The 11,838-nt window shown below is 42.6% G+C and overlaps 1 protein-coding gene across 1 annotated transcript; it reads right to left on the bottom strand.

The window, feature by feature from the left end:
- Positions 1-1,077: 1,077 nt before the first annotated feature.
- On the bottom strand, positions 1,078-11,543 carry TUBB3 (tubulin beta 3 class III). Its single transcript, XM_075281966.1, has 4 exons — positions 11,335-11,543; positions 6,314-6,422; positions 5,311-5,421; positions 1,078-2,820 (listed from the first exon to the last, which is right to left on the bottom strand). The coding sequence occupies exons 1-4, from the start codon at positions 11,389-11,391 to the stop codon at positions 1,748-1,750; spliced, it is 1,350 nt and encodes a 449-aa protein (XP_075138067.1). The 5' UTR covers positions 11,392-11,543; the 3' UTR covers positions 1,078-1,747.
- Positions 11,544-11,838: the final 295 nt, after the last annotated feature.

Genomic DNA, 11,838 nt, shown 5'->3' with positions numbered 1-11,838 from the left:
ATATACTGCTGGAAAGCTGACAGTGCGCTGAATTCAGCGCACTGTCGGCTTTCCCGATCTGTGCCCGGTGTACAGAGCTTACGGTGCCGGTACCGTAGTGCTCTATGGTCAGAAGGGCGTTTCTGACCATTAGCCAGGAACGTCCTTCTGCCTCGCGGCGCCAATCACGCTGTGCTGTGGAGCGGGGAGGAACTCCCCCCTCCCGCTCCTGATAATGCTCGTCTATGGACGAGCGCTGTGAGCAGAGGGAGGGGGCGTTCCTCCCTGCTCCACAGTACAGCGCGATAGGCGCCGCGAGGCAGAAGGACGTCTCTGGCTAATGGTCAGAAACGCCCTTCTGACCATAGAGCACTACGGTACCGGCACCGTAAGCTCTGTACACCGGGCACAGATCGGGAAAGCCGACAGTGCGCTGAATTCAGCGCACTGTCAGCTTTCCAGCAGTATATAACACTGCATGTGCCCAAAAGTGGTGAAAGGTCCTCTTTAAGTTAGCTTCTCTTCCTATTAGTTTTAATGGAAGTCAAAATACGGTAGTTTGCAGACTGTGACATAAGTAAAGAAATATGCCATAAGTTTCGTGAATGTTGGGAAGTGTATCTTAATTGTGTTAGCAAAGGAGGAAGTAGCTAACTTCTCCTCTCTTTGATAAAAAACAAGATAGCTTGCAGTCTATGATATAACTAAATATATTTATTGAACTCCCTCAGGCACTTACTATAAGTCATCTTGCCAGCCTTGTGTTACATAAAAGTAAATAAAAGCACGATTTTCCTATAGAATCTACATTGTGCAAGCAAATACTAGCAAAGAATACAAAACAAGAATTGAAAGAATCAAGTCAGATATTGTTGTGTTAGGAAAGGAAAAGATATTTTTATGTATCATAGGGTCATGCACTTACTACAAAGCCAGCTTTGTGCATCAGATTCTAATTTCTGCTTCACATTGGCCTCTGATGGCAGACTAGATAAAATGATCCTGGAGGCAGATCATATGATATTTCACTGTACACAGGCTACTAAAGGGAACACACAGAGGTCTGTTCTGTAAATAAGTATGAGTCTCACGCTCACATGTTGGACAGCAGGAAGTTTATTCGTTATTTAAAAATAAATAATCCAATAAAACTGACAAAGTAAGGACACGTTAAAATAAAAATAAAAAAATCAGACGGTACAAGAGAAAGATGAAAAGACACAGAGTAAAACCTGGGTCTCAGCTGCTAGAGTTTCACAACACTTATATTTTCTCTCGGGAGCTGGAGGTTAACACCTTCCTCCATGTACATAATACCCTAAGTACATGCACATCACCAAGACACATTCACTTCTTTCAGCTGCTTGTACTCCACTGCCAGACTCTATCTAGATTTTATAATCCTCCATTTTTTTTAATTTTTTTTTTCATTTTATATAGTTTGTTCCGTCCTGTACTACTACACCCTTAGCATTTGTTCCCTGCTGCAGAAGCCTGCAAGGTGATGTACATCATGCACAATATATTACAGGACTCTGCCAGCAGAAAGCTCCATGTATGCGTCAGCAAATAACATACTGTTGCACATTCAAATCTGCAGGTTCCTTTGGCAGCGGAGAGCTAAATAAATAAGGGAGATGGAAGGTACAGGTTTAGATCCTGACCGGAACTATAATCCTAACTCAGAAGTGACACATGATGCTTTATGAGTGGGATTCCTAAACCTTGGGGGGCACTAATCGACATCTCTGGCTCTAGGATGAGGTTCTTACTTTCCTTGGGCTTCAGATTCCTCTTCATCATCTTCATACATTTCACCCTCCTCCTCTGCTGTGGCATCCTGGTACTGCTGGTACTCAGATACCAGGTCATTCATGTTGCTCTCGGCCTCTGTAAACTCCATTTCGTCCATGCCTTCTCCTGTGTACCAGTGCAAGAAAGCCTTACGACGGAACATAGCAGTGAATTGCTCGGAAATGCGTTTGAAAAGCTCTTGGATGGCTGTGCTATTTCCAATGAAAGTGGAAGACATCTTGAGGCCACGTGGTGGGATATCACACACAGCAACTTTTACATTGTTGGGGATCCATTCTACAAAGTAACTGCTGTTCTTGCTCTGAATTGCCAGCATTTGCTCATCTACCTCCTTCATTGACATGCGTCCACGGAAGACAGTAGCCACTGTCAGATACCGTCCATGACGTGGATCGCAGGCTGCCATCATGTTCTTGGCATCAAACATTTGTTGAGTGAGTTCAGGTACAGTTAGTGCTCGGTATTGTTGGCTTCCACGGGCAGTCAGAGGAGCAAAGCCTGGCATAAAGAAGTGGAGACGAGGGAAGGGCACCATGTTTACTGCTAGTTTTCGAAGGTCAGCATTAAGCTGTCCAGGGAACCTCAAGGAGGTGGTTACCCCACTCATTGTGGCACTGACAAGGTGGTTGAGGTCTCCGTAGGTTGGAGTTGCCAGTTTGAGGGTGCGGAAGCAGATGTCATATAAAGCCTCATTGTCAATACAATAGGTCTCGTCGGTATTCTCCACCAGCTGATGGATAGACAATGTTGCATTGTATGGTTCAACCACTGTGTCAGATACCTTAGGAGAGGGGACTACGCTAAAAGTGTTCATGATACGGTCAGGGTACTCCTCCCTGACTTTGCTGATGAGTAGGGTGCCCATACCAGAGCCAGTGCCCCCACCCAGGGAATGTGTGAGCTGGAAGCCTTGCAGACAATCACAATTTTCACATTCCTTCCTCACCACATCTAGCACAGAGTCCACTAATTCAGCCCCTTCTGTGTAGTGACCCTTTGCCCAGTTGTTACCAGCACCACTTTGTCCTACAAAGAAAAAATAAAAACAGCAAAGGTATTAGTAACTTTGGAAAATGCAAATCTTACACAAATTTATAGAGTTCTGATATAATGGGGATATAGCAGATTATGAAGGCTAAGACCATTCTAAGAATATCTTATCAGTTTTTATACTTTAAGGTGGACACTTTGGATAAATCATGGTAAAGCTACAGATTTCAGCAGGACCAGTGTAACGTCTCTGCCTGTTTGGGTCTCTGCGCCACCCTCCACTCGCATGCTGAGGCGCAGGAGGCATGTGCAGTTTGATTCCTTGCTTTGAGTTTTTGGTTGCACTGTGTGAACACGGCTCTATTTCTGTAATTGAATTTCCACCACACCCATCTCCTGCACCTTGTTTGCCTCTGTTCATGAAATGGTTAATTCTAGCCTTGCCGTGTGACGTGTCTTCCAATAAATTCTAGGGCTGGGCTTTGGCTTCCTATATACAGGCCATCAGCCCACATAGACTTGCTGGCTATTGACTTTGTCCCTGCTAAGCGTCTCATCTTCTACTATTATATTACTGACCTCCGACCTCTGGCTCTCTCTACTGACTATTGTTTGGGTTTTGATTTGGCACTGCATAGCTCGACTGTTACCGAACCCTCGGCTTGCTAATCTCCCCTTTTTGTTGTTTGTAGGTAGGGCCCGTCGCCCAGTTGTTGCCTATAGGACTGGCAATCAGGAAGGGACCGTATGGGGATTTCAGCTTAGGGCTCACTGTTTATTTTGCCCCTCCCCTCAGGGTTCACCAACAGCTATTGGGGAACTGCTGTCCTGGCACTTCCCTAACAACCAGCCATCCAGCCTCAAGTGCTTAGGGGAGTTCTGATTCTCCACTTTCAAAAATTTTATTGAATTATAAAAATTATATAAAAATTATATTATAGAATATTGTGCACATTGGATATGCTCATGTCTAATCCTTTGCTCACAAGGGAGATAAAATGCCATTAGAGGTGCATCAAAGGACATGCACAGCCAAAACAAGTGTGCATTTGTTTGGGGGTTGGAAGGAATAGATGTCAGTTGAACAAATATGGACAACTTTAATCCTAGTTTCCAGTGCTGGTAAACACAATGCAACATGGATTTGATATTCAAAGGGTCATGTACACACTTTGGACTGACTGCAATACAATATGTATAAATACTGACTTTAAAGTTACAAAATAAGTAAATTCTGTGTTCTGCAGTCAAGGCTCTAACTACAGTAAAATTTAATTAATTCAACAGTAACAAACAAGACTTAATATTAAAAAAAAGCATAACACTTTATACTTCAATCACAGGTGCCAAAAACAAGTCCCTGGCTGTTAAAATATCTGGATCAGTTGTCTCCATAGCTCTCCAGCTGTTGTGAAACTACAATTCTCGGCAGGACAATCAGATTCTAGATAAAATGAATTTTCCTACATATACAATTACCTGTACTTTTCTAAATCCTTAATGTCAAGAGAATAAAGGTTGCAGCTGGCACCCAGGAATTCATAAAAACTACGATTAAGGGACCTTAGAGAGGACCTTCACCACCTCCAACGAGTCCAGCTCTTTACAACAATGAATAGGCGCTACTGCACGGATTATGGCACAGTTGAAATTTTTTCTCTAGCTACCACTGTTCCAGAGCAATCAATACTGTTAGTTTTGGTGCCTGATATGCTGTTTAGACTCTGTACTGTCAGGAGAGCAGTGCCAGGTAGAAACAAGCAAGGGATGTGATTCTGAGCTCTAACATTGACTGCCTCTGATCAGAGCTCTGAATCACCCCAAGAGCCTGACACTACCCTTCTGATATTACAGAGCTTAAAGGGGTTGTCCCATCTTAAGGATCCTATCTATACTGGTGGCTTATGTAAATTGAAGACTTTTCCTAAATATATTGCTTTAGAAATGCTTCTTTGTTTGCCTGCTATGTGACCTTATTCCTCCCATTGTTTACACAGTGTTGCTATAACCACGGATCTGTAGGACAAGTGACGTCACTCAATCACTGCTCTTGCCAGCAGGACAATCAGTTCAGCTAATTGCAGTTTGCTGATAAAGCCGTTATTTCTCTATGTAAACAAACAGATACCACTGAGTCCATTCTCTACAAGCATGTGCATATTATCTGATTTGGATAAGTATTGTGACCCTTCTCAGGCCTGTTCAGTAAGCTGAAGGGGGAAGCAGAATACAGGAAGTGAGAAGAAGAGATTGCAGGCAAACTTCTGAAACACTGAGATGGGAAAACCCCTTTAAATAGCACATCAGGCACCAAAACTAACTGTACTTGTTGTTTGGGAATGGTGGAGGCTAGAGAGATGATTCCAACTTCAGCAGATGATGACAACAGCATTAGTTATCAACTATCCTAAAATATTTAACGTTTTATTTCCATATAAGCAATGGCAAATATACTATCTCACAAGTATTAGTAAAATGTAAAAACTCTATGGCAACACTGTAGATGACTTAAGATTTGCAGTATACCAAAAATGAAGTTATCTGGTCGGAAAAGGTGTCCAAAAGCTCCAGAGCGGACACTGTCCATGGTTCCTGGTTCCAAATCCACTAGGATGGCTCTAGGCACGTACTTGTGTGCTGAAAAGAAGAAAAAGTACATTGTTTTAGTTTATAGTTTTGCATTCTGTAACACTGGCTTTTTATTAGTTTCCTATTGCTAGGGAGAAAAAAAAATAATAATTACTGACTCCTTCCACTAGGTGGCGTGAGTGAGACCATGACTATCATTGTGTACTGTCCAGTTTCAAGTCTATCTAACAGTGACACTTTACATATGCAAATACATGTTCCCATGATCTGCAGTTTATTTGTACATGTTATTGCTTCTTTCCCACTTGTCACTTGGGACAGGATATGTTTGGGCCATTTAGGGTGGCACTGGACAACTAGATTTACCTGAACAAGCGTGGATCAGCCACAAAATGTACCGATCAAGGCTTGCTCTGCAACACCGTGACTGCACCCATCCAGTGCTGAAGGAATGATCGGTAAAGTGCATATACTTTCATTGTTCATTGGCGGCCCTTAATAGACAGGGCGATGTGCTGCCAACAGACAATGTTTTTTTTTGTCCTGCCAAAAATCAGCCTATTTACCCTATAAATGGGCAAATGATCAATCATAGGGCGACTCTTGACAGGCTGACTATAGTAGTATAGTAGTGTTCACTCCCAGTTAACTGCCTGTAAAACCGCCCTGCCTAATAGGGCTTTTAGTCACTTGTATGTCTACAATTCTCCTATCTAATGCATGTTACTGACATTGTCCTAGCTCTATGTCTACATGAATTGGTGTGAACTGCTAAGTAGTCCTGCACTGGCTAAGGCGAACTACATGAATCCTAGAAGCTAGAGCTGCAAATCTGCTTTATAAGAATTTCTATTTTATTCAATGGAAGGAACATCATTGGACATCAATTATCAAGACAAAAGAGAAATACAATGTTATATGTATGTATCTGAGCTCTTACAGGATGCCTCATTGTAATAGACACTAATCCTCTCCAGCTGAAGGTCGGAGTCCCCAACGTAGTTTCCAGAGGGGTCAATTCCATGTTCATCACTGATCACTTCCCAGAACTGGGGAGAAAACAGAATAAAGAAGAGAACTCAGAACAATCACATGACAATGTGTTATAGGTGGGGGAACTAAAATATGAAGGGATTCTTAGAATCCATGTAAATAAGTTGCTTTGCAAGATATGTTAGGGAAAATCGATAAGAGTTCCTTAATATATCATTATAGGAATGGATTTCTTTATCTGTGACCTGAATCTCTTACAGAGGATAAATTATGAATCAAATCAGTCTGTAGATTATTGATCAATAGCCAGGGAAATAATAAATCCCATAGCACTAGATACTGAAGATGTTCTGACTGCTGTGTGAAGAAATTGCTGTTCATGTAGTTTTGCTTATTAAGAAATGCCCAAATATGCAAGAACACAAAGTAAACCAGTGAGTTTTCATAGACAGCATCATTAATAAGAAGCTCAATTTATCTGTACAATCTGTGCCATTCACATACTTGACATCACAGCGGGGATGGCCATGGTGGGTTATTGTACCCTGAGGCAGTACTGATGTTACAGATGAAGAGCAGCACTGACAAGCTGTGAGGCCCCTTCTGTGAAGCAAATGGTCCTCTCTGCGCATTTCATGATAATTTCGTAGTCACAGCATTGACCATATGCCAGGACAAACATCCTTCACATCTATAATGGAGGAGTGTCACATGTAGCTAGGAATATAGTACAGATGCCCGTGCTCTTCTGTTTATCGGCCAACTACAGAGAGTAACAACAAAACCAAATATTCAAATACTGGTAGCTGGGAATTATCGCTCCATGTCCACCATACATGGGCGGACTAGTAGGTCCATATCTACCATGCTTGATGGGACTAGAAAAGGCTTACAATCTATGAGGGAAGCGGGATTGAGACAGTAGGTGAAGGTACAATACATCCACATATAGCATACATGATAGGATTAGTAGGCCCAAGTACACCATACATTATGGGACGAATAGTTTCACATACTGCATACATGATAGGACTAGTAGGCCAAAGTATACCACACATGATGGAACTAATAGGTTCACATATAGCATATATAATGGGACTATAGGTCATATAGTTCCACATCTAACGTATCATGGGACCAATCGCCCCATAACCACGATACAAGATAGACCATGTAGTTACACATCTATAATACATAAGGCTTATAGTCTCATATTTGCCATGCCTTATGGGATATGTAATCCACCGCTACCATAAATGATGGGACTAGTAGTTTTACGTCTACAATAGGATAAGGTATGTGCATATCTATAACTACCTTACCTGATAGGACTTTTACAGCTACCAAGAATGATGGGATTTTTAGTTTTCCAGCTACTAAGGATGAAGGACCTTGTACTGTACATCCCCAGCTATCACTCATGATGGGAGTAGTCCCTAAATATTTATCTACGATTTTAAAGAAAGCTACCATATATCTACTATAGCCACAGATGGAGCTGTCCTTTGTACTGATTCTCACCACTAAAACTATAGCAATGTCCTAGTAGTCACCAAGTTGCCCATGGTGGTTAGATTTGTCAGTGGATTCCATTAATATTAGTGGCTTTTATCTAGATTTCTTAACAATCACCTCATTGATAAACATCACATTCATCTGCTCCCTAGCCTGCAATAGCTGATAAGAGGGAACAATAGGCTGCACAATAAAATTATTAAAAAATGTCTGTTACTTTAACTTGACCTAGTCAAGCTCCTTAATCGCTTTTGAAACCACACTGCACGCAGCATCATTGTCCTGTAATACACAATGTGGCACCTAGCCTGGTGTGACCCATCATAAACCCTGCGGTCAATGACCATCTAAACCAGACAGGCCTCAGCGTTCTTTGTCTGCAGGGAAATCGCTGGGTTATTACAGTAAAAAGCAACAAAGCCATAAGCCAGGCATCTGTGCTGGCAACACCCAGCAAGCACATTCCTACATTAGGGCGAGGATGAGAGGGTGGGGCAGCGGAGGAGGCTAAAATATCATGACAAAGAGGAATGATGAAAGGAACTAAAATTACAATGAATAGAGGTGGCGCAAAGAACAGAATCCATTTGGTTTATTATATGCAAATCATAGGAAAAGCTAGCCATCCTAAGTGCTTTACAGGGTGGTGTAATAATCCGCTACAGGTTATTAGAACTACAAAGGAATCTATTAAATCTGAGCTGTGCTTCGTACATTGCAGCTAGACAATAGCTGCAGTTACATTTGGTATCTGTTTGTCACACGCCTTGGCCGGGAGTGTATAGACAATGCGTCCCTGCGGAGGGTTCTCCTCTCTACATTAGCTAGGGAAGGAAGGTGGCTACTAACGTACAGGTGGGTGGGTGGAGAGCAAAAAGAGTGACTACCCCATTGTGTCTTGTGATTTAGTACACATAGTAATTCTGTCTAATTTGGTACATTCTGCTGAAAAACATTTTTCATTTTGATTCTGATGGGATACAATATCTATAATGATATATACTTTCCACATAAGCTAGTTTAAAGGGACACTATACTTAAAATCCATCTCTTTTTGATGTGCAGTTACTTGTTAACTATTTTCCCTGTTATCAGTCACTTGAAGTTAGGAATTAGCTAAGGCTACGTTCACATCTCATATGTATAGTAGAGGAAAAAGGATGAAAAAATGTGAAAACTGCAGTTTTCCATTCCATGCAGTCTTAGTGAAAGGATGAATATGTTAAGCGCATTTTTTTTTTTCTCTTGACAATAGCACAGTATGGTGATGGATGCCACTGTATGACATCCATCTGAGGCATCTGTTTCATGGACATCTAATATATAACTGTTAAACATGACATAAAATGAGACAAGAATATAGCTAAAAGTGTAGAAGCCTAGAAAAAATTATGGTGGCAGATCAGTTTCACTTTTAACAATTGCAGACTTTAGATGTACTGGCCCTTTAATAAGCATGCTTTAATATCATTGCTCTAATGCGGTTATATAGGATCAGTATATTACTGTATCCTCATTTGTAGACACTGCAGATCCAAAGTGAATTCTTTCAGTACCCACTGCATGTTCTCATCTCAGAAATCAGCTGGTCAAGCCACGGACAATTATGTTCTCCATATTGCAGTCATTGTGTTGGCAGCCTATTGTAAAGCTCTGCACAAACTGTTGCATTGTATAATTAATCTAATAACCCTAATGTCTCCCAACAGCTGCTCCATCCTCTTTCCCAATCCCCGTGTGACAATAAGAGACCTGCTGGAGGAGCTGAATTGTCATCTTCTGACTCCGGGGACCTGCTGATGTCTGCAGAGATGTCTACAGGGTGATCAAAGCATCTGTCTGTCTCAACACCATGAGGCGTCTGGCACCAAAAACATGACATCACCCAATATAGGATCCTAGGTGGAAAATGTAGGTATTCTATATATCAAATGCCACTATTCTACTGTAACATATCATTCCATTTATATCCATTTTTAGACTTTTTTTTTTCAACCATTGGCATCATGCGACTTTCATAGGTGAGATTTTGACTTGTGCAAACATGACAGCCAATTCTTTGTCTGCAAATGTATAATTATAATAAAGGCCTGCCAATGATATCACCTCCCTATACTGCTAAATGTTGAGCAATGATGTTACTGCAACAGGGAAGGAGGGAGTGGCACTGTGAAGCTGAACAATACGTGAATCAGCGTTCCGGCACTGCATGGGTTAAGTGATAGACACTGATGGCGGATCTTAGTGAAAGCATCATGATCATATGGAAAATTGCTGCAGCTTTGGCTCTCTGCTGGATAGCTGGTGTCTGATCATTAGCTTTAGACTAATCTAGCACAGGACACATCCTTGCCATAATCGCTGGGATCACATCCCCTCCCATCCTGCCTGATGGTGCTGACACCTCCCTTGCCTGCAGATTCCTCTAATTAAACAGGATTTACAGCTCACCCTATCAAAGGGACTGAAGTCACTCAGTATGGCTGTGTTAACCCTTTAAATGCATGCTGGATACCTGAATAACATTTTATTGCACATTTAATGGACAGAGTTAGTTCCCCGGAAATCAAAAGCAAGGCCTATAAAGAATGAAACAGCAGCCCCAAAACAAAGGGGGCTTTGTTAGGTTTCCAGGAGAGGAAATCGCAGTCCAAGCTGCCATGTGAAATGCTGGATATAAAGAGTCCTATGGAGAAAACACCCATTATCACATTACAATTGCAATGCCAGCTGAGCACGTACCCACGCTGTAAAAATAGAGGACTGCATTGAATTTGCCATTCAAACCTAACAATTACAGTGCGCACTACTCACACCTCCCCGGCTATACCCCCCTCTCCATGTAGTGCCCCTTATCCTGCTGCAATACCCACTTCGCCCTTTGTTCCCGTGCTGCAGTAATGGGTGTGGTTCTGCAGCAATGGGCTGCTTCAATGGCTGAGCCCACCCAGCATCTGATCACTGTCTGGTGCCATAGACATGTCACTGGCACAGACACCTGTACTACACTACTGCAAATGCTACCATCATCCACAATTCTACACCCTAGTACCCCTCTATAGCACTGACAGGTGCTGATATGTATAGGGGGCAATAAATCAACGACTTCTGGGAGGGGACACCAGTCAAGGTTATTTAAGGTTTCAATGACACAAGCCAATAACTTGTAACATCAAATTGTCTATTCATTAGGTGACAAGGAAGAGATAACTGATTCTATAGGAATGATACTGGTAGGGCTTGCAGGAAACAATCAGTAGGTAGGGTGTACAATTCTGCAAACATTTTACTACGTAAACTAAAGCTAATGCAAAAAGATGCGCATATATATATATATATATATATATATATATATGTAAAATAAATTCGAACTATGTATTTATCTCTACCAGCCTGCAGCAGTGGGCACCTGCCTAGATACCTGCACGTGGAATGTATGACTAGGGCACCTACCTTGGCCCCGATCTGGTTGCCGCACTGGCCGGCCTGGATGTGCACAATTTCCCTCATACTTGCTCAGGTCTGGCTTTGGATGCGGGCACTGGAGGCGGTGGTTGTGCAGACAACACCTTATAAACATAGCTACGTGACGTCATCATTCCCTCAAGCCAATCACAAACTACCTGCGACACGCCGCAACATCTCTGCAACATCAGCACCGGCGGCGGGGACGCGCACGACACGCCCAGCTTCTTATCTGCCTGAACGCGCGCTGTCCCTTCCACTACACAGCAGGGTGGCGGGAACGCCCTTGACTGTGTATAGCGGGTGCCGGGCTGGGTCCTGCGCGCGCCCTGATAAGACATGGCGGCGGTAGCTGCATGAGGGGATTATGAGGGGCTCGCTCCCCCCCCTCCTCCGGCTATGGCGTTTGTAATAGCTCAAAATTTAGGCCGGAACTGCGCAGTAACTTTGGGCTCTTAAGCCATCATGTGCTCAGAGAACACTGGCCCAGAT

The sequence above is a fragment of the Leptodactylus fuscus genome, chromosome 7 (assembly GCF_031893055.1).
Source record: "Leptodactylus fuscus isolate aLepFus1 chromosome 7, aLepFus1.hap2, whole genome shotgun sequence".
NCBI classification, from domain to species: Eukaryota; Metazoa; Chordata; class Amphibia; order Anura; family Leptodactylidae; genus Leptodactylus; species Leptodactylus fuscus.
Note: the sequence above shows the minus strand (reverse complement) of the source record. Positions and strands in the feature narration are given on the sequence as shown.

Bases quoted from the DNA above. Each gene is read 5' to 3' on its own strand.
- TUBB3 (XM_075281966.1), bottom strand. From the start codon at position 11,391: ATGAGGGAAATTGTGCACATCCAGGCCGGCCAGTGCGGCAACCAGATC. The intron at 6,423-11,334 runs GTAGGTGCCCTA...TTTTCTCCCCAG, and splicing joins GCAACCAGATCGGGGCCAAG to TTCTGGGAAGTGATCAGTGA. The intron at 2,821-5,310 runs GTATACTGCAAA...TTTTCTTTGTAG, and splicing joins ACCAGATAACTTCATTTTTG to GACAAAGTGGTGCTGGTAAC.